Raw genomic sequence first — 23,787 nt, 5'->3', positions numbered from 1 at the left:
GGCCACGAGCACGTGGTACATGCCTGCAAGCAAACGCCAGTGTGGATAATACTCGCGCTGACTTTGTCTATGTATCTTTACTGTGGTCCAGTGGTAGATTCTTAGACTTGCGCGCGGGTGATCGGAGGTTCGAACCCCAGGCCGGCCGGCAGAAAATATTTATGCCGCCGAATGCAAATCACTCTGTTTGTTCCCCGAGAGGCAACTGCAGACGTGTTTTTTGCTGGCCACGAGCACGTGGTACATGCCTGCAAGCAAACGCCAGTGCGGATAATACTCGCGCTGACCGTGTCTATGTATCTTCACTGTGGTCCAGTGGTAGATTCTTAGACTTGCGCGCGGGGATTGGAGGTTCGAACCCCAGGCCGGCCGGCAGAAAATATTTATGCCGCCGAATGCAAATCACTCTGTTTGTTCCCCGAGAGACAACTGCAGACGTGTTTTTTGCTGCCCACGAGCACGGCCGATGATGCTATATGTGTAGAGAAGATGCCCACTGCTAGTGCCCATCCCTACACACTAGCACAGCCCTTCACACAGGGCCCGCGCTCATATATTCGACTCGGGTCGATCACGCACGCAACATAGTGAACGTGCCCACTGCCTAGTGCCCACAAACACTATGTTCTGCATGCCTTGTGGTTTCTGTAAAGACGAAACCTGTGTGCATTCACTCTGCTCAGACAGACAGTGCACTCATTGCAGTAACTGTGCCCGCTCTCCCGCGCCCACACTTACTCACGGTATTTCTGGTGTCCCGGCCACGGCCGATGGTGCTATAAATGTAGTGTCGATGCCCACTTCTCAGTGCCCATCCCTACACACAAGCACAGCCCTGCACTTAGGGCTCGCGCAAATAAAATCGACTCAGGTCGATTGCGCTCCCCACATAGTAAAAGTGCCCACTACTCAGTGCCCACGAACACTATGTCTATCAGATCACAGGCTCTCTGTAAAAACGAGACCTATGAGCGCGCGCGCTGCTTACACAGGCAGCGCGCCCAAAGCAGTAAATGTGTCCGCTCCCAGCCCACATCTACTCGCACACATGAGTCCCACGGGACTCGCGCAGCCCTCCCTCACTCAGCCAAGCACTGTTGTAAGGTCGAGGACGAGCGCTCCGCCCGCTGTATTAAGCGCGCCCCCCGCCTCAAATGCCGCAGGCATAACGCCTACGTTTGTGAGCCCCGTAGCACCTCTGTCGCACGGCGAACAGAGCGCGCTCTGTATCCGGCCCTTAGCCAACCATGCAGATGCATGGGCAGCGCTTCCAGGGGTTTCGGACTGGGTCTTAGGCATTATAAAGAGAGGCTTCTCGCTACAGTTTTTTCGACGCCCTCCGCGCTTCACAGCGCGCGTCGAAACTTCGGTACCGCTGAAAGTAGCACACCTACTTCGCGCCGAAATATCAAAACTGATAAGCAAAGGGGCGATAGAGCTTATTCCCCGAGATCAAAGCGAACAGGGGATATACAGCAGATACTTTCTAGTCCCCAAAAAGGACGGCGGTATCAGACCCATTCTGGATCTAAGACGACTGAACAGAGTGTTAGTGAAACGCCGTTTCAAAATGCTCACGACCAGCAAAATTCTCGCGCATGTTCGCCGGGAAGACTGGTTCATGTCGATAGATCTGAAGGACGCGTATTTTCAAATACAGATAGCGTCACATCACAGGCGATTCTTGAGATTCGCCTTCGAGGGTCAGACATACCAGTATACAGTCCTGCCTTTCGGCTTGTCCCTGGCACCTCGTACATTTACGAAATGCATGGATGCAGCGCTCGCTCCTCTCAGACTCAGAGGCATGCGAGTGCTGAACTACTTGGACGACTGGTTGATCCTAGCCCAATCACGATCTCAGCTCGTAGAGCACAGAGCCATTTTACTCGATCACCTCGAGAATCTTGGTATCACGGTCAATTGGGCGAAGAGTTCACTGAACCCCAGTCAAACGATTTCGTTTCTGGGTATAGTTCTGGACTCACAGTCTATGACAGCGCAGCTGTCGCCACAGCGTGTGCTGAACATTCAGCGTCTTTCCGCCGCGGCGCTTTCACCCCGCTCAGGAAATTTCAAAGGATGCTGGGTCTCATGGCCTCAGCATCGTCAGTTCTCCGGCTGGGCTTGCTCCGCATGCGCCCGCTGCAGTTCTGGTTGAAAGCGCGGGTACCGCGCAGAGCGTGGGTGTCCGGTCAATTACGCCTCAAGGTCAATCAGGACTGTGTCACAGCCCTGGTGCCTTGGATGGCGAACGACTGGTACCAATCAGGTGTAAGCCTGGGGACTTCCTCGAGGGTTAGGATGGTGTCGACGGACGCATCCACCTCGGGATGGGGAGCGCTGCTCGAGGGCAGACCGTTCTTCGGCCTATGGTCGGAACGAGAAAAGCTCCAACACATAAACTGCCTAGAAATGCTGGCAGTGCACAATGCGCTGACGCGTTTTTGTCCCCACATCAAGGACCAACACGTCATAGTCCGTTCGGACAACATGGCTGTGGTGTCCTACATAAATCGCCAGGGCGGTCTGAATTCCATATCCCTGTACAGGCTGGCGAAACGCCTCCTACTATGGGCTCAGCACAACTTACGCTCGCTGAGAGCAGTGCATGTACCCGGGCTTCTGAATGTGGGCCCGGACAGACTGTCCAGGAACAACGTTCCTACAGGCGAATGGTCTCTACACCCACAAACAGTCCGGCTGTTGTGGGAGAGATTCGGCAAAGCGGAGGTGGACCTATTCGCGTCCCACGAAAACGCTCACTGCCCCGCATTCTTTTCAAAGACCGACAGCGCGCTGTCCCAAAGGTGGCCGCGCTGCCCGCTATACGCTTTTCCCCCCGTTTCCCTCCTGCCACAGGTGTTGGAACGGGTCAGGAAAACAAAATGCCCAGTGCTGCTTGTAGCACCGTTCTGGAAGAACCAGGCATGGTTCCCAGTTCTGATGCAGTTAGCAGACATCGCTCCATGGCCAGTGCCGTTGAGGAGAGATCTCCTCTCGCAGGCCAGGGGCTCGATTTGGCACCCACACCCGGAACTGTGGTCCCTTCATGTGTGGGCGCTCAACGGATACCCGTTGGTCTCGCAGAGGGAGTCATGAATACCATCACTGAGGCTAGAGCGCCGTCGACCAGGCGGCTCTACGCTTCAAAGTGGTCGGTTTTCTCCAGCTGGTGTACAGCTCGGAGCCTTTCACCCCTCGAATGTGAGGTAGCGGAGGTTCTCTCCTTCCTACAAGAGCTGTTGGATAAGGGCAGATTCCCTTCCACGCTCAAAGTGTATGTGGCGGCTATTTCAGCGTTCTCCGGTTCAACGCTGGGTCAGTCACTGGGAAGGAATGATTTAGTCATCCGCTTCCTCAGGGGAGCTAGGAGACTGAATCCACCCAGACCTCCTTCAGTCCCTATGTGGGACCTTTCTACGGTCCTGGCGGCCATGAAAGGTGCCCCTTTCGAGCCTATCCAGTCTATCAGCCTCAAACATTTGTCTTTCAAAACAGTGTTTTTGATGGCTCTCGCTTCAGTGAAGCGCATAGGCGATCTGCACGCGCTCTCTGTGAGCCCGACGTGCTTGGAGTTTGGTCCTAATGACTCTAAAGTCATACTCAAACCTAAGCACGGCTATGTGCCGAAATCCCTCAACACGCCTTTTCGGGCTCAGGTTATTTCCCTGGCTGCCCTGCCGGCGTCGAGTGAGGAAGGGGACTCGAGTTTTCTTTGCCCTGTTAGGGCTTTAAGAACTTATATGTTCCGCTCTGCTGCCTTCAGACAGACAGAGCAGCTCTTTGTCTCGTTCAGCGGACGTTCCAAAGGAACGGCTGTTTCGAAACAGAGTCTATCCAGATGGATAGTTGACGCCATAGCGCTGGCTTATACTGCCAAGGGCATTCAATGCCCGTTGGGAGTCAGAGCGCACTCTACGAGAGGCGTTGCCTCCTCGTGGGCTTGGTCCAGCGGGATTTCCTTACAGGATATATGTACGGCGGCAGGCTGGGCCTCTCCGTCTACATTTATCAGGTTTTATACCTAGAGGTTCCCGCCTTACAGGCTAAGCTTTTGTCGGTGTAATCTATTTACAGGCGCAACGCGCTACCGACTATACTGGGCAGAACTGTGTAAGACCCACGTTTTCCCACATTAGTGCAGGCTCCCTACCCTGGCTATGTGATGTCATATTCGCGTCTGTGGACATGTCTATATAAGGACGGAGGAAACCCCTCCTGTCTTTAGACTCTCCCTGTGAGGTCATGTTAAGCCTGCGGACGCTACAGTATAGGGAATTAAGGCTCCCCCCCTTATTCCCTGACTCTGTGTGAGTCTATCTGGTGATTATGCACTGTATGCCTGAAATAGCTTCCGGTGATCAGTGTTTTTATCCCAGCACGCACGGCGTTTTGCAAGGGGTTCCCGTAGCGTTTTGATAAAACGCAGTACGAGAGAACTCTCGTAAGAGAACGTACTCGGTTACTAACGTAACCTCGGTTCTCTCTAGAAGAGGGAACGAGTACTGCGTTCCCTTGCCGTGCGTTTGGTTCACTCTGGTTCGCTTCGGTGATCAAAATCAAGTGAATCAGCCTTCTCGAGCTCCTTTTATAGAGGTAAGCCACGCCTGTCTCGGCGGGAAGTGGCGAGGAGGGCGCGAAGCGCCCTCATTGGTCTGATGTTGCATCAGCCTGCGCTCGATAGGCTTATGCAGTTGCCGCAGAGCAGCCAATGAGCGGACAAGCCGTCTTGCTTCAGCTGTCTGCTGCTGCCGCAACGCGTTTTACATATATGAAAATTAAAGGATAATTTTTGCTTCAGTGTTTCGTGAAAAGAGACTTTTCCCGTAGCGTTTTGATAAAACGCAGTACTCGTTCCCTCTTCTAGAGAGAACCGAGGTTACGTTAGTAACCGAGTACGTTTTATGTTACATTTAATGTTGTTAAATTAATGTTTATTGCATTTTTAAAATTTAATTTGTGTTTCCGTGATGGTGTTTAGTGTGTGTGTGTGTGTGTGTGAATGACACTGTGCAGCTTCTATCTTTCTTGTGGAAGAGCTGCTTGTGATGAGCTTTGATTGATCATGTGACTCATCACTGCTGTGATTGGTGGTTATCAGTGTATTACAATGGTACAAAACAGATATTAATACTTCAATAGGACGGTAAATTCACATTATATCAGATAATAAAATACGGTTTATTACTGTAAATTTTAAGTTAAGTCTGTAAAACCAATAACGTTGCTACCAAATTTTTTACGGTAAAGTACTGGCAACCACAGCTGCCGTTTTTTTACCGTAAAAATCACGGTTTAATTTTTTACAGTGAAACTGGATATCCTGAAGTGCAGCATGTACTTTGTTTCAGGTCGCTTTGGTAAGAAAGAATCTGCTAAGAACTTAACGTAAGAGAAAGTCTCTTCATCTTGTCTTTAAGAAGTCTAAATGTCCACTTATCCTAAAGTTCTGCTGGCATGTAATTAATGAAGAGATAAATGGAAACATTTAATAGATTAGCCGTTTTTAAAGCAGGGAAAGTGAAGATAAGGGGCATTAAGTCAGAATCCTTTCTCTTTCAGACAGAGGGGTGATTACGTCAAGCTATTTGATATATGAGATGTTTAAACACCGTTCTGACAGGATGACAGTGTAATCTGGTGCACTGAACTTTCAACTGAGGATGATTGGGAAAACACACACACACTCACACTCACACAAAATGGCCTAATGTTGGAAGTCTAACCTTCTTCTTGCTGCAGTATATCTGCCATTTCTTTTCTGCTGGTAAGGCAAACATGGCCTCTCTGTGCTTCTCTGTGAGGTCCAGCTCATCCTGAATGAAAGAAAAAGACAGAAAGAGAGAAGACAGATTAGATATTTTTGAACCTGGACATGGCAAAAACAAACTGTAAATCCCTCGAGGCAGGGTCAATATCCACCCACAAACCAATGATAACAGCATGTGGAAACCACAGAATGTTTTTTTTTTTTCAACTTTCTCCCTACCCACAAATACTTTCTTCCCATCCTCCAGCAGAGAGGACACAGAGGAAACTGACAGAAAAAGAAGAAAACGTCTGTGATAGAAACTAAGTGGTGATTTGCACTGCAGACCTGGTGAAATGACATTTCTTTCCACTGTATACTTGTATATGGTTGGAATGATAATAAATCAAAGTTGACTTGAACTTTGCTTGACTTGAGTTTGAAAAACACAAAGGATATGTATCATATGGATTACACTGGATATATCTCAGTTAATAGAAGTTTTTTCTTAACTAATGAAAATGTCAATGCTTGTTTTATAATCAAATTATATATAGTCATGCATTCCAGGGTTGTGAGTCATTTGTACACACACTAACGTCTCTTTGTTCTTGTGAAAACAAAATGAATCACCGTTTCCACAAAAATATTAAGCAACACAACTGTTTTCAACATTGATAATAATAACAAATTCTTTGGCAGCAAATCATATTAGAATGATTTCTGAAGGATCATGTGACACTGAAGACTGGAGTAAAGATGCTGAAAATTCAGCCTTGCCGTCACAGGAATAAATCACATTTTAATACATATTTTAATAGAGAACAATTATGTGAAATTGTAATAATATTTCACAATATTACTATATTTTTTAAGTCTGTGATTTTGTTGAATTTATGTAAATTGTAATTCAGTAAATTCCTCTGTCATGGACTCTGATTTCATTAAAATTCATCAAAATGTATTGTGAATTCTGCTCAATCCTGTTGGAAATACTAAAGGACTGACGATTGAACAATCAACGGCTTTGGCAATGAAAGTACTACATATAAACTTCTGCCACTTGTAATTTCCTTTTTGTTTTGTCCTTGAAATAGCAGTACACCACAACAATCACTGTGTTGTGGTTTGTCCTCCACAGTTGGTGTAGGTTTCCACAAAGAAAGCCCTGGTTTGTTTGTTAGCTGCTCTTGACATGGGAGTCCCATGCGAACTTACGATTCCACTGTGATTTTCCACTTGCACACACACACACACACAAACGAAAATATTCATATTACAATGTATACAGGAGAGCAATCCATTCACTGAAACATGCAACTGAATCAGTGTACAATCAGACACTTTCATGACACAATCATGTCTTTCATGACATGAGGGTGTTTCCATCATAAAGCACCATTCTCTTGTCCTCCAGGGACACAAATGGCAAGATTTTCCCATAGTCTCCTATAGTGAATGTAAAATAATTATTAAAGGTTATAGGTAAAACAATTAGTGCATTCATGTTTTTGAAAAAAGCCTGTTATATTTCACCAAGGTTGCATTTATTTGATCAAAAATACAGTAAGAACGGTAATATTGTACATATTTTAAAATAACCCCTAATGTAAAATGTATCTGAAATACTTTATTTTATGCTAAGTATACTACAAATACATTTAATATTTATGTACTTATTATAAATACCCTGCAATTGTACTCTTGGTATACTTAAAGTCTGCTAAATTGGAACAACTAATTTTGTACTTAATGCACTTTAGATTTCCGGAAATAGTGGCATAACTAAAGATTTACTTAAGTATATTTGTTTGTGCTAAAGTGGAACACTTTAGGTTCACTTTAAATATCTTGCATTTAAAGACTAATATTATGCAGTGATCATACTGTCCTTACTAATAATGATATTAATCACATTTTAAGGCTTAATATTAAGAAATGTAAAGTTTTCAAGTCTCAGAGATATGTCAGTAAATATTGTAATGGATTTGTAGTATACTTAGTATGAAATAAATGTATTTCAAATAATATTTTGGTATACATTTTTTTCACTAGGGACTGTTTGCTGTTTTAATATATTTTATAATGTAATTTATTCCTGTGAAGCTGAATTTTCAGCATCATTACTCGAGTCTTCAGTGTCACATGATCCTTCAGAAATCATTCTAATATGTTGATTTACTGCTCAAGAAAATTATTTCTTATAATCAATGTTGAAAACAGCTTAATATTTTTGAGAAAATCGTGATGCATTGTTTCAGGATTCTTTGATGAATAGAAAGCCGTATTTATTTGAACTGGGAATCACTAGTAACATTATAAATGAATGATCAATTATTGTAAAAAAACGGATGCCAACAGAACTGTACTTACAAAGCGATTTTTATTATCATATAAATCCTATCACACATCAACAACTGCACACATTATAGTGGAAAAGGACATAGCTTCAACAGTCAAAGTTGATTGAATTTGAGCTCTCCAATCTGAAGTGGACCACGTTCAAGGAACAGATCCACCATTGATCAGTCCATTTCAGCAGCAGAAGCTAATAAAGAGTCTGCTCAGCGGACATCTCTCACTGTAAATCCCTGCATGTAATGCTACTCAGAGATCTGCCTGCCAAAACTGGTAATGGCTTCCTGTCTGGCAGCTCTTGGTGACAGTGATGTCCCTGATGCTCCACAGGGATGCAGGAGAGAGGAAGAGCTGCTGTTCCTCTCATCCGGCCTGGTGTCTCTTCTATCTCTCGTGTTCCTGAGAATCCCCCTGCTTTTAACGGAAACGAGCTGCACAGTCAGCAGAAGTCTAGACATCCCCGGCACATAAGCATGAAGAAAATACGCATACAGTGTCTCATTACTGTCAAGGGCAGCCAGACTATAACCAGGATGTTCCATTCATGCAGAAAACCACACCTTGCCTTATCTGAACCCAACACGCCACATCAAGCCCCAGCATCCAGTCACAGAACAAACATTAAAGCCTGGGCCACGTGCATCAATCCATCAATGCTCTATACCAATCCTTTCAGCACTCAAAATGAAGAAAACGTCCACTGTAGAACAGGAACTCTCTAGTGTAGACTATACAGTAAGTTATTGAGCTGTCAAATCAACTCTTGATTAAAATAAACTTGCACTATAATGGAGAATACAGTAGGATAACTCTCAGATTACACCAATGAAAAGAGTTTAAGTAAAAGGGGTCATTTATTATACAATTTACACTATAATGGTGTACTGAAGCCATAAACTTCATTATCTGTCTTCATGGTTTAAACAGATGTTAAAGGGATAGTTCAACTGAAAATGAAAGGTCAGTCATTATTTACACTCCAAACCTGTATGACTTTCTTGGATCCAAAGAACACAAAAGTAGAATTTTGGAAAAATGTGCTGGTCCCTCTTTTCCAAGCAATTACACAAGCTGAGTCCATACACTTATTTTTACGCACATTTTGGGATATCGATTCCTTGAGATGGAAACGGTGCTTTTTCACAGATTTTTTATGCGATGTTTACATTTTTTGTACATTGAGATAATTCGCAACTTTTGATGGAATAATAATTGTGTGGAAAAGAGCTACCATTAGGCTACATTCTGTTAAAATTCTCTTTTTTGTTCAGAAGAAAGTAAGTCATGCAGGTTTAGAAAAACTTGAGAATGAGTAAATGATGACAGAATTTTCATTTTTGGGTGAACTAAGCCTATCCCTTTAATTCTATGTCATAAAAGGATTATAATGCAATATTTTTGGAAGAGACTCAAATGATGTATCTGGGGCCAATTCTAACACAACAGACCTAATCTAATCTCCTGAAAAAAGACACATATCATAGCTAAATCGCATGGAAACTCCCTCCATGTACCTCATTATTTTCACTTTATCCTGAAAAGCCCCTTTGTTCTGAGTGTATTTTTGTAATTCTAATGTCCTCAGTGGGCTGAATATGATAAATCTGTAAGAAGACTTCGCCAAGCTCTGACATGAAGCAAAATTTGCATAATAACCTCCAAAAAAACTTAATAAATGTCAGCTACAGTACTTCAAATAATTAGCCAGGTATCTTCTACTAAAACAATATTACTTTCATGCAAAACTATGTGAATAAGGGCAGGTTGCCAGTTACGCAACAACGGTTTACAAATTCAACAATAACTTGCCAGAACGGCACGTGCTGAGAGCATGAAATCTTTCTGTGAGGGCTGTGAAAAAAAGAGCAACTGCTGCTGCTTTGTGTTGTACATCAATTTGAACCCAAGTACAGGGAAAGAGAGGTTAAGAACGGGTCAGACCAAAAACAAGCAATTACTCTGCAGTGCAGTCCAAGACACAAGGCCGCTCAATGGGGCCCATTGATGTGCAAAGTGGAAGCTGGCAGAGATGAAGAGACGAGAGAGAGAGAGAGAGAGAGAGAGAGAGAGAGAGAGAGAGAGAGAGAGAGAGAGAGAGAGAGAGAGAGAGAGAGAGAGAGAGAGAGAGAGAGAGAGAGAGAGAGAGAGAGAGAGAGAGAGAGAGAGAGACACTTTTGATTAATCAATTACAGCTCTTTAGTTACCCTAAATTAGAGAGCAAACAAAGAAGGACTTAGTATATGGAAAATAATGGTTTGTTTCTTCATTAATTAGCTATACTTGCAACATATAAAAATGATATCCATAGCAGCTTAAATAAATAAATATATATTATTATCATTATTATTAATGGGACAATAATATAATTTAATATAATATATAATATTTTTACAATACTTAAAAAAAATTAAATTAAATACATTAAATTGTTCAAAAGTGAAAGTAAAGACAAAGATTTCTATTTCAAATAAATGCTGTTCTTTTGAACTTTTGAACTTTTAGACTTTATTGTTAGCTCAGGAATGGTCCAATAAAAATACTATCAGATACAACTTTTGAATTTAATTATGTATTAGTAAATAAATACTGAAATGAACATAAACTAAGATTATTAAATGCTTAAGATGTATTATTCATTGTTAGTTCACCAATTAAGTTAATTAAAGTTAACAAATGGAGGCATTTTATACAGAGTTCTCGATTTATTTTAATTTGAATATTTTACCATATTTTTTTTAGCTGTATTTTTGATCAGATAAATGCAGCCTTGGAGAGCTTAAGTAACGTCTTTCAAAAACCTAAAAAATGGTAATATAATATAATATAATATAATATAATATAAATATAATATAATATAATATAATATAATATAATATAATATAATATAATATAATATAATATAATATAATATAATATAATATAATATAATATAAATGATAAGTTCTGGCAGATTAATAAACAAGTTATTAATAAATTAATAAACTTTTGTTATTAAGGTTTGTTAAAGTTTGTTATTATAATTAACAAATGTCAGATTCATTGGTCTTCACTGACAGAAATCTGAAGAGAAAAAAACTGTACAGAAATGTTAAAAGTTTGCACCTACCACCAGCTCTGAGAACATGGCGTCCAGCTCGTCATAGTTGGGGATGGGCAGCGCGGGCTCCATGGCCTGCAGGGCGAAGTCCTCCCGCAGACGGTAGGTGATCTCTGGGTGGTCACTGCTCTGGAAGCAGCAGAAGAAGAAGGACGCGCCATGCCCTCCGCCTCCGCGTTTCCGTGGCGCCATGGCTGCTTCAGAGCGGGGGATTAAGGGATGATGGGAATGAGGGAGTGCTGGTCCTCCCCCAGGTGAGAGCAAAGCTTGGGTCACTCAGCCCTGTTAGAAGACAAAAAGAGAAACTTCGGTCAAGCCATGAGATCTTTTCTCAGCACAAAGACTATCATTAGCCCTGATAAAAAGTCCAGGCAACAAACCAATGATCTAACAGCTTAATCTAAAACTCTGAATGAAGACGTCAGCACAGAATGATTCCACTATGCCTAGTCAACACCACAAGTAGTCTCATAACGTGCATGTAATCATCTGATTGGCTCATTCCAACTAACCACATCACAGGAGTGACTATGGACCACAATGCATCACTCCCTACATTGGATTATAGAGGCTGTGCAAATTAACACATCTTGCATCCACATGTGTAGGGCCACATCTAAATTTAGGACAATAGAAAGCAATCCTGGGCTTTTCATAAAAAGCTTTTCATAAGATCCAAACTTGACAAATAAGAGGACAAAGACTGCAAGTTAAATTACTTTATTGGGTCAATGGGTGTTTATAATAAATAATATGAAGAAGAAAAAAAAGTGTTAAAAGATGTAAAATATCTTGGAAATGCAATCTTTGTATCGTTTTGTAAAATGTAAAAACAAAACAAAAAATAGATTTATTATAATATATTAAAATTGTATATGTGAAAACATATTTTCCATGTTATTGCATGTTTGTCAGAGCACATGACTTTGTATGACAACCTTTTTATTTCAAATTTCTAATATATTTTCCAAATATTAATAAAGAATTTGAAAAAATATATAACAATAACAATAACAATAACAATAACAACAACAACAACAACAACAGTCTATTGATAATAATAAACTATTATTACTATTAATTTCTACAAATTATTCATTATGGTTTTCTTTTTAAAAATTAAAATTAACAACCTTTCTTTTTCATTATGATATCAGGAAAGTTGTAGCCTATGTATCATTCTGACATTTTGATTTTATGCTAGGGATGCACCGATATGAAAATTTTGGCCGATACCGATAACCGATAATTCTTTATATTTGAAAGCCGATAACTGATGTATTGGCCGATAAATCTAAATCCAATTTTTTATATAATTTTTGAGAGCCTGATTACAAAAACAAAAGTATCACCTCTCTTTATATTATACTCTCAGAATAAATGTATATAGCCTATATGACAGCACATGTTGCACTTAACTGTATTTTAATTCAGAACATGCTCATCAAAGAAGAGGTGTATTCAAGTCATATATGTACACAGCATGAGTAACATGTATTTTTTAAATGCATTGATCAATTTAAACCAGAAAAGACTTTCATATCATTGACCCTATTGTCATTCTATAATAAACTCAATAATCCAAGACTAGCCTCTCATGTTTGACATACTTTCCAAAAATGCAGTATGAACAACTGCTATAAGAACCATGTGTGTACGACAGAACCACTGTGTAGCAACATCTGCCACTCAAGCCCAGCAGCAGAAGGGCCATCAGCTGTCCTAACGGCTTTGCATTTGTGGAAACATAAACAACACATGGTTTGAACAACGAATTCACAACGCTCACAACTTTGAATCAGCTAAACCAGCAAGACTCTCCGCCTTCGAGAGGCATACAGGCGTGCAGGTGTGTGCAAACACCTGTGAGGCATTTCAGCGCAGATAAAGTGAGTTTGCCCTGTGGCTGTGGGCCAGGGAAGATGATTCTGATCACAGATGGCTGCCCTGAGGTCACTGCGAAATGTATTGTGGGAAAACGGTCCAGCAATTCCAGATAAAAACCTGACAGAAGATTTAGTATTATTCTAGGAAAAAATAAGAAACGAGGAATGAGGAACATAGGAGAAAAAATAAAGTGAATGAGAGAAAGTGTTTTCAAATAACTTCGGTGGAGATATAGATGCTCCTAGCCAAGTCTTCCATTGAGTGGGCGAGTCTGGCACAGATGCCCCTTCACCGCCTGTCGGTCACCAATATAAATCGACACAGCTGGAGTACAGCTGAACGTAACGCCCCTCCGCCAGTCCGTTGCCACAGTGGAATTCCCAGCTGCCCCTCCCTGGAATTAGCGTCGCTCCAATCCCAACTACAACTTAAATCTCTATCGGTTTTACATGTTAATACTATATGTTTCGTCCTCAGGAAAACTTTAGCAATGCAACGGAGGTAAACATGCAAGATGCAGTTTGAAGAAGAAGAAATTAATACTTCTATTCAGCAAGGATGCATTAAATTGTTCAAAAGTGACCGTATGAATCTGGATATGGATCATGTGACACTGAAGACAGGAGTAATGGCTGCTGAAAATTCAGCTTTGCCATCACAGAAATAAATGACATTTTCTAATATATTAAAATAAAAAAATAATATTGAAATATTATTTCACAACATTACTGTTCTTACTGTATTTTTGATCAGATAAATGCAGCCTTGGCGAGCATTAGACTTCTTTCAAAAACATTATTTTTTTTAAAAATCTTACTGACCAACCATGAACATCAGCAGCTCATCCAGCTGATCCGTTACTCGCCTCACCCAGCAGTCAACGTCTGGTTGCACTTACTAACATCCTGCATACCAACAGGAGCGATCTGGTTGGGTGAACTCTGAGATCATCCCTCACTCCATGAAAGACCCCGCATTCCTTCCCCTCTGTGGTGTGATATCACAACATGTGCCCTGTGCTAGAAACCTGTAGCCCTGGAGTACACCGAGACTCCTTTAACCTGCTGTCCGGAAACTCGATGCTACAGCGCTAGCTCAGATTCTTGTCTAACCTCTGGCTGACTCCAAGCTGATAATAAAATAACCTTTAACAGCATTCGACCATAAGGTTAGCATCAAAACAATTTGGACTCGTGAGTAATCAGTGTCTCTGATAAGAGGAATGCCATCGAGGCGCAGTTATCGACATGGTTTGTGTTCACACACTTAAAGTAATTTTGTATTTTTTCCAGTAAAAATTTATTTCTGAGAATGTTTTTTATTAATATTCATTTTTATTATAGTTTAATTACGCTTATTTTTTTCTTACCACAGCAACATTGTTTTTCTTGTTTAAACAGAATCTAGCTTCATGCAATGAGGGTTATGTGTATTTTTAGTTGTTGTTTACAAATTTCATCAAGAAATTACTAAAGAAATTATAAATATAAAAAATCTTAAATATTTTTTAAAAGTATCATACAATATTACATTTATTTAATTGATTATGCTATTAAAATAAGTTAAATATTAAAATAAATATTAAATATTACTTTCTACAAAAATGCTGATTAAGAATTTATTTATTTATTTATTGCTCTGTAAAATGAGAAACCTCTCTGTGCCATAACTCTAAAAAGGCCGGTAGACAACAAACCGACATCAAAGAACTAGCGGCGACGAAAGGCGGAGTCTGCAAAAAGTTGCACTTGAACACCGCAAAAACTATAGCGACGGCCAAAAGCATGTACATTCTGCACCTGTGTGAATGATAATAACTGTCCACAACAGCAGATGACAGTAGTCTGTGTTCGTCATTCAAAAAAGGGAATTTGAACTAGGAATGCAAATATATAAACCATAAAAAAGCAGTGCTCATTTACCATTTTGAATATAAATCATGCTGATCAGTTTGTCTTATAATATTTAGGCTACATATGACCATGTTGTTATGAAAATATTTGCGTATTGGAATGCTCCGAAAAGATGAAGATGTAGGTCAATTTATAAGTGCCTTCTTTGTGTGCCCTCGTCTTTGTCATTTGCTTGCTTAGTCACTTTTTCTTTTCATGCACTGGTTTACAAAGCTGACAGCCAACCAGAGTGATCCCTTTTCCCGACGGCGATTTAACATGCTCAATCAGCCAACCAACGCTCACCGACTGCCCGATATTGGCTAATGGCCGACTGTCGGCTTGGTGTGTCTCGGCCCTAAGTGTCTGTGTGTACTGTGGTGTGTTGTAGGTCAACACAGACTGGGTGGATTTTGAATTTTCGAGTCAGATATGGCCAATCCAGCCTGTCTTTGTTTTTTGTCTTCCCCAGTCTTTGGAAATCTATGCTGTGGTTTATTCCAAAGTGGTGATTGGAGAGCTGCATTGCAATTGGCCCTGACCAGAGAAAGGTAGTTATGGCTGGAACTGCAACAGTAAGAGACAATGAAATGAATGAGGATTCAATGCACATACAAATTACCTTCATTTTCACCAAAGTGGAATAGATAACCGTTACAAAGTCTGACATTCTCACAGTCATCAGACAAGCACTAAGACAAACATTTTTTAATCCATGTTTCTAGTTCTATCTGTGCAAAGTCACAAACTATTAAGAAAACTGACAGAAACAAACAGAGAGCTTATATGCTTTTTATGCTAGATTACTGTAAATGAACTAAACTGCAAAGCATTTGCCTAAACTACAAACCATCTAACCTAGAGGCTATAACCTGTCATCATACATCCTAATATGATATTTGATTCCATCACTGTTTAACATTTGGCATCCATTTAAGCAGCCCAAATTTCACAGTCCAGATTACAAACTAAAACCGAAGGAGTTATGACTTGACACACAATATAATCTCTTCTTTCTTCCTATTCAGCTGACACAACAAACAGAGGCGATCATGTGACCTGACTGCTTTGCATAAAATAAAAAACAAACCACTCCGCCATGTGACTGCCACAGGGGTCGCCGCTTAATCTTTTACAGGCGGATAATGATTAAGCAATAAGTAATTACTGCTGATGCAAAAGACTAAAAACGCGATAAAGGCTGCATTTATGTGCCTATAGTATGTGCCTGCAGCATTAGAGCGAAGTACAGTAGGGTCAAGAGGTTACTGTAAATCACTTCCTTGTTGTTACCATAGAGGTGCAAGGTGTACTTAGCTGGAAGACATATGAGCAGGAACAAGCAGTCTGAAGAATTTACTGAGACATATTTGAGACTTCACACACAGGTACTATCAGGAGAATCAGAAATGATCTACTGACTGACTCTAATTGTTCCATTTAGTAATCTTAAAACACAGAGCTCAAAAAGAAATATAATCAAAATCTGATTACCTTGTCCTTCAAACATTAACCCTATTGTTATGTCTCAAACTAAATGGAAAGAATGTCAACAATAAATGAGCCACCAGAAAAAATTAGTCAGTCCAAAGAAGATAAACAGGAAGTCGGTGAAGAGAGAAAAACACTTTTATGACGTCACAGCTCTCTGAACCATGGTTTGAGGAGTAACTACAGCTAAAAGTATAGTGTTATTACTGCTAGACTATTTTAAAATGAGCGTAGCTACTGTTACGCTCCAGACATATATTGCTTTTCCAAGTTACCTTTTCACTGTTTTTCATCATGCACACATAGCAAGGCTAAGCACAGCTAGGCTAAACAGCACTCGGAATCGGTTTGTTTGTTAACAAGAAAAGGGTTCAAATAAATGATTCACCAATTCAATTCCCGAGTCCCTGTGCATTGCCTACATGTTCTTTGAAGTGTAATATTTTGCAAAGTGCTGTCTGACTATTTGTTTTTGACTCAAGTTTTTTTCTAGTTTTATTTAGTAATAAAAAAGTGCCTGTTAGAGCACTTAAAAAGTTAGACCAGCATGGAACAGTCAAGGTAAAGGTCTGTGAATGAAAGTGACACATAGCTCATAGCTTGCGAGGTTACAGTTTCACAGTAGCTTCCCCAACTCTTGACAACACTGTCCAGAGAAGGAAGTTTAAGCATTTCACAAGTACTTGAATTACTGATCAAACAAATATAATTTTCTTTGTCATCATCAAAAAGCACATTTTCAGTGGACAAAACGTACAAGTATGTGTGATGTTACTAAGCATTTTTCACAAGAATTCAGACCTTTTGTTTGTTTGTGACAATTAAAATGGGGAGTGGTATATCAAGGGATTTATACAAAGGAGTTTAGTGTTGATCGCCACTGTAAGCCCACTGGTGTTCGGATCGGTACAGTAACTGCATTTATCTTCCAACTCGGATCACCTTTGGCCCTGCTGAGGGTTTAACTTCCCCGTGGGCCTGTCCTGACAGGCCACATTCCGCACATTGTCAGCCGAACTCAGCACAGCGCCACTGCCATCTCATCATGCACACTCTTGTCACTCTTCCTGTGTCCTCAGGGCACTAATGGTAATTGGGTTCAAGCCTGCGTTCGAATCAAACACCCATTAGACTGCCTCTGTTGTTTTTATGTCACATCTTCCTTGTAAAAGACAATACTGTTTTAACAAAGGCTGTTTCACACCACACACACAAGAAGAACAGCAACAGAAAGTTTACTTTGCACTTTCTATGAAAAAAAAGAGATATATTTTGGCTATTACATTGAGTCTGAACTGCCATAAATAAAAAATGGTTATCAGGAATGCCCACTGAGAATTATTTTCTCTAATTTACATGAGGAAGGAGATTGCATGTACATACATACACACGACATTTAATCTACACAAAATAGAATCTAGCTGTAAACAGCTTAAATCATCTGGGTTCAGTCAGATTTACTGAAAAGGGCTGTTTTTGTGCCTCTTATTTGTATGTATCCGTTTACATATTTCATTACATACTGCTGTATGTACTGTGACTTAACTTAAAGAGATTATCACACACACCCAAGTCATTCTAAACCAACTATAGCAACACTACACCTGCAGACAAAGGGAGGAGGAGATACAGTGACATTTAGTGTCTGTTGTTGGTTTGGAGATCAACATTAACATCCTTCCAGTCAGCCAGGTCATCAGGATTAAAGGGAAATGAAAGAAAAAAAGTTGAATGACAGGAATGAGAGCCATGTGTATATACACATACACATATCAGGTGTTAATTTATCCACTGTGACAGGCTGGATTGTCTTCCCCTCATCAGGAAGGCCTGTACAAAACAAAAACATTTCTGTCCCACTGTTTCAGCATTCTATTTTCTCTCTCTCTCCATCCATCTTTTCATTTATTTTCTCACCTCCTACTCAGCAAAAACTAAGTGTACTTTATCAGATAACTTGGCTGGAGTGATGCCCAGATTAGCTAGGGAAGACTATATCATACACAAAGGATGCAGTAGAGGACACGTCTGCCACAATTTACAGTTCTTATAAAAATAAGAATAATTTTTAAAAAATAAAATAGTAAATATTAACTACACACTGCAATAACTGCCGCAGTGGCAGTTAAAGCACAATACGCACTTGCAATTCCAGTCCAACAGTGTCTGCACCAATTCACAGATGTGAATTATTGTAGGCAATGTTTACATTCAGTTGCCTGGATGCTGTACATCACTGTATCCAACTTATAGTCAAGATAGCATAATCAAGATCATTTCTGGGGTGCAGATATCACTGTGTCCTGGCCTGGGACAGTTCTGGGAGTGACTAGCAAATCAGATTTTCTCTCAGAATGCTGACACCAGGGCATCCAGGGTTATAGCAGCTTTTTACTATGTACTGGCCATGTGTTAATCGGTTTAATGGCTGTAAGAATGCCAATTCACTTGTCTGAAGCATTTAGTTATTATTAATGCAATTCTACAACTAAAGAGTATTCACACTGATTAAATCGCAAAGGTCACAGGATCGCTATACTGTTGGTTGCTAGCAGGAGTTGCTACACAATTTCTGATTTCATTGCCTATTAATTTCTGAATAGTCATTGCATTCATTGGCCATTTGCAATTTTGCATAATGTTATCCTCCGCTCAACTTAGATGCATTGTCAATGATTGATGTTGCTAATGTCACTACAAATCACCCACTGTCATTGAAAAAGAATAGCTTCCACTCAATTTGTTGCTGCAAATCAATGTAAGTGTGAACAGCCATTAATGGCCACTATGCCTTGATATTATTGAGCAGCAAATTGAGCAGTGATGCATCATTGATAAAAGCTTTTGTCGTCAATAAATACTGTATACAATTCTCAATTAAAAGAAAAGAGGTCAAACCAAGCCTAGAAATCGAGAAATAATGGGCATGTCCCAAATTACAATGTCAATTCTTGCCATCCTCCAAGTCTACACTATGATGAATGGGATTGCTGGGTAATATTCCGCTGTGAAGTCCACAAAAGTTAGCAATAGGGTCACAATGGAGCACTTTTCTGAAAGATAAAATGACAAATGGAACAGACTATGGTCTTGTGCATTTCATGAATGAGCAAAAGTGAAGGTCACGAAGCCAGTCCACATCAAGTGTGTCATTTGGGATGTGGAAAACGTTTCTCAGTCCAACACACATCTCACACACCGATAAGTTCGTAATGCTGATCGCACCTAAAATAGCTTCTTAAATCAACATTGTGGAGAGGAGCACTGGGGACTGGCATTGAGTGCTTCCCCAGCATGAGGACTCTCAGACCTGAGAGTGAGATATAGACTGAAGCTTTCTAAAGAGGTGTTGAGTAATTGCGTTTGTGAGAAAAGCCCTTTATTAATCATGAGGGTGGTGGTAGCTATCAGGCTAACTGCTATGTCTCCCCCTCATGTTTTAATAAACACGGTATCTGGATGGAAGAGCGGAGAGAGCTTCATGGCGTTGGCCAGGCAGGGATTCCTTCGAATTGAACCTAAAGCTGGGGTTCAGATTCCACACTCCCTCCTGTCAGGGGTAATTTAGAAGGAAAAACAGGAGGAGAAGATGAAGAGGTTGAATAGCTGCTCCCCCTTGCAGACAGCCTGTCAAACATGTTCTACAGACAATGAGACCACCATCCCCCCTCTCGACACTTGCACAAACGGCATACACAAGAACACACACACACACACACACACACAACAGTCAAAAGCATGAGCATTCCTCTCCACACCGACACTCCCATCTGAGAGACCAGGCTAAACTGGGTTTAACAGAATGGTGATCATTCTATCAGGGGTTCTCTATCTATACCCTGGCCAAAAACCAATCCTTAACTATGTAAAACCAGTTAAATTCAATGTACTGGCATCTAGGTCATATTAATTTAGATATTTATTTTTCCTCGGGATGCACAATATCTGTTATTGGCCAAAATTAAAGTTTTTTATTTATTTATTGGTTTTGGATAAACTATTGGATATAAAATGTATGCTGTAGGGCTACACGATTAATCGCAATTTACATGTAATCACATTTAAACCGATTTGGCTTATCGCGATTTTGAAATCGCAAAGGCTGTGATTATTTTTTATGCGCAGCTTGTCATTGATGTACGGTTCTGTAAACGTTGCTCCATCTGAAAGCACTGTGAGTTTGAGTCACTTATAACGTGCATTTGAAAAAGCAACACGCGTCTAACATCTTTCCAAACATGAGAAGCATTTACAAACCTCTTATCCAACAAACGACAATATCTAATAAACTCCAAACACACTTCATAACGACAGTTGAGCATCCTTCTGTGAGATGATGTGGCTTCTTATACAGAATAAGGCAGTTGTGTGTTTATTAGTCATGTTTAATCAAATCGTTTTAATCTTCTGTTTATTCAGCTACAGATAGTATGATGCCTGATAGGGATTTCCTGGAAAGATGTGCATTTATCGTACTTCTGCAGCGGGGCATATTTGGCGTGTCTGCGCGAGAGCGCTCTCTGGTGTTCAGATGGAGCAGCGTTTACTACCGATCAGCCGTGCTGCACTGACAAGCTGCGCATAAAATAATCGCAGCCTTTGCCAAATCGCGTGCGGTTTCATTGCGATTAATTGTGCAGCCCTAATATGCTGATACTCAATATTTGATGTATGCTTATTTCTCCTATCTTACCATTTAGATAACTGTCATGTAAAGGCAGTTAAAGTTAATCTTAAAGGATTAGACCAAATTAAATCTGTTCATCATATAAAGTGATTGTGTCTCTTCAGAAAATTTGGACTAAACCTCTCCATTCATATGGATTCGTTTTACGATCTCTTTATGAACTTTTTGAATCGTCAAATTGGTAGTTGCATAGACTGTCAATGGAGGGAGAGAAATATCTCGTATTTCATTAAAATATCTTCATTTGTGTTCCGAGGTTGACCGAAAGCCTTACGGATTTGGAACGACATGAGGGCGAGTAACTGATGATAAAATTTTCATTTTTGGGTGAACTAACCCTATAAGTTACATACTTAAAGTTAAAACACTTATAATTTAATAACTCTGTACAAAGCAATCTTTAGCAGATCTCAAAACAAATCAATTTTTCATACTTCACAATTAAATTTTTTAGTGTTTTATTTTTAATTCACTTATTGGTTATCAGCAGTGTTGTTATTGATAAATAAATATCAGTATAGACCAGAATTTTAGATAAAATACTGTGGTACTTTTTAGCACTTTTGTTGGTACCAAACAGCCCACCTTGATAGGCCTATGCCCCACCTTGCATTTTCGAGAAATTCAGATTTTGGGCCCTATCTTGCACCCAGCGCAATTGACTTTGTACACCGACGCATGTATCATTCCTATTTTGCACCCGCGCAAAGCGCGCTTTCCCTCCACAGAAGCACGTCGCTAAACTAGGGAATGAACTTGCGCTCCCTGGGCGGTTCAGCGCAAAAAAGGAGGCGTGTTCCGGCGCAAACGTTCCTTCATGCTATTTTGCAGGTTTAGAAAACAATTGCGCCACTAACCAGGAAAAAATAGTTTAAAGTCAGTGGCGCGTTGCGCATGTTATTCATATGCTGTTTTAAGGGCGCATGCTTGGCCATAATCAATGTAGCGTGTGCACAACACGCATACACTTTGATTCTCTCATCTACACAGAAGCAGCAGTTTTCATTTTTGCAAATCATACATTATTACGATAGATAAAAGAATGATTATAAAAGCATACATCTAGCTTACACATTTACCCAAATTATCATACGCCTGTTTAACCGAAGTTAATTTGGGTGGGTTTCTCCATTTCAATGTAACTTCTCTCTTTTACGGCCGTGACGAGAGCGTTGCTCTCCTCGGCTGTGAACCGCTCCTGGCGTGCGCCTGGCAAATCCGCCGTTACAATAGCAATCCGCTATGGAAAAAGCGCATCTGCTCTTAAAGGGAATGTGAGATGACGCTCTGATTGGTTTATTTCACGTTACGCCCAAACCTATGAATAATGAAGCTACTTCAGACCAACCCATTTTAGATTTGCGCCTGGCGCAAGAGTCATTTATCCCGCTGGGAAAATAGCAACAGCGCCCAAGACCCGCCCACAAAGTTACTTGCGCTTTGCGCTTGACACTTGCGTTTCAGATCGTTAAAATAGGGCCCTTTATGTTTCACTGTTCTGGTTTAAACGCATAAAACCCTGAAATGGTGAGTCAATGTAAACCAACCACAATGAGCTCAACAACAGCAGGCAATATGTTTCCAGATGGAAGTCTGAACTTGCCTCGGCCTGGGGGCCATGAGAGTTGCGTTGGTCCTGGATAAGAGAAGGAAGGAGTTCAGCAGAGAGATACCGGTGACCTCTGAAACACTGAATGACAGGATATGACACCTGACTCAGATGTATGGTGGCTCGCTGACTCCATTGACCACTGTGAATATTAATTTGATCCTAGTACACTTCCCTCAAGACTAGAGACATCCTTAACGAAACACAATTTTCGCTGAAACAGATGAGTTAAGCACTCTGATATATGATGAGAAAAATGTTTTATGCACTTACTAGCCATCTTCTTCCATTTGCCAAAAACTAAATCACTATACGCTTTCAACATAAATACAACACAAGACAGACACAAAATAATCATAAATTTAGTAATGACAAAGAATTATGTTACAGAGCTGACACGTGTAACAAACGTTGCGCTGAGGATGCTATCCGTCCCTCCCTTGCCCTGCTGTTGCCATGGCAACCAGCACATGTATTACCGGCCGGCATTAAACCCCTTTTTTCTTGCACTAATCCAAGGACAACCACAAAACAATATAAATTTACATCTGATGACTTCTACCTAGCAATGTTCATATGAGCCAGTGAAATAAGAATCTGTCAGCTTAATTAAACGAAATCCAGCAATCCCTAGTGTGAGCCACACCTTCTTATTAAAAACCATTTAATATTTAAACGAGCCATTAGCATATGAGACAGTTGATAGGTCAGCAGAAATCAGCCCGAATGTTCACATTAATTACGAACGACACCCCTCAGATCTCTACAGCCAAAATATGGCAATTTATCAAAGAATAAAAAGGTGAAAGAAAGGACGAGAGAGAAAGCTTCAGAGGCTGCTGCATTGAAACCATAATCTTAGCCTCAATCTTAACCTAGATACCTCTGAGGGTGGGGTAGTGCTCCAAACAGAATTTTAAACCAAAAGATACAGTAAAAATGTATCACTTATGCTGTACTAAAGCATAAAACCAACTGGTTCTCCTTTCAGCACAACCCTTGAGAGAGTACGCA

General features: G+C 40.6%; 1 protein-coding gene across 5 annotated transcripts in view; it reads right to left on the bottom strand.

Moving 5' to 3' along the window:
• daam1b (dishevelled associated activator of morphogenesis 1b) overlaps positions 1-23,787 on the bottom strand; it is a 79,204-nt gene that overhangs the window by 31,931 nt on the left and 23,486 nt on the right. For all 5 annotated transcript variants that reach the window (XM_084091743.1, XM_084091746.1, XM_084091744.1 and 2 more), the window contains exons 2-3: positions 11,217-11,489; positions 5,730-5,819 (exon numbers count right to left, since the gene is read on the bottom strand). In XM_084091743.1, coding sequence (XP_083947869.1) covers positions 5,730-5,819; positions 11,217-11,399 — 273 coding nt within the window. In that variant the 5' untranslated portion in view covers positions 11,400-11,489. The remainder of the gene's footprint in view (positions 1-5,729; positions 5,820-11,216; positions 11,490-23,787) is intronic.

Source organism: Abramis brama (genome assembly GCF_963993115.1).
Source record: "Abramis brama genome assembly, chromosome: 18".
Taxonomy (NCBI): Eukaryota; Metazoa; Chordata; class Actinopteri; order Cypriniformes; family Leuciscidae; genus Abramis; species Abramis brama.
This window is presented reverse-complemented; position numbering and strand designations above follow the sequence as displayed.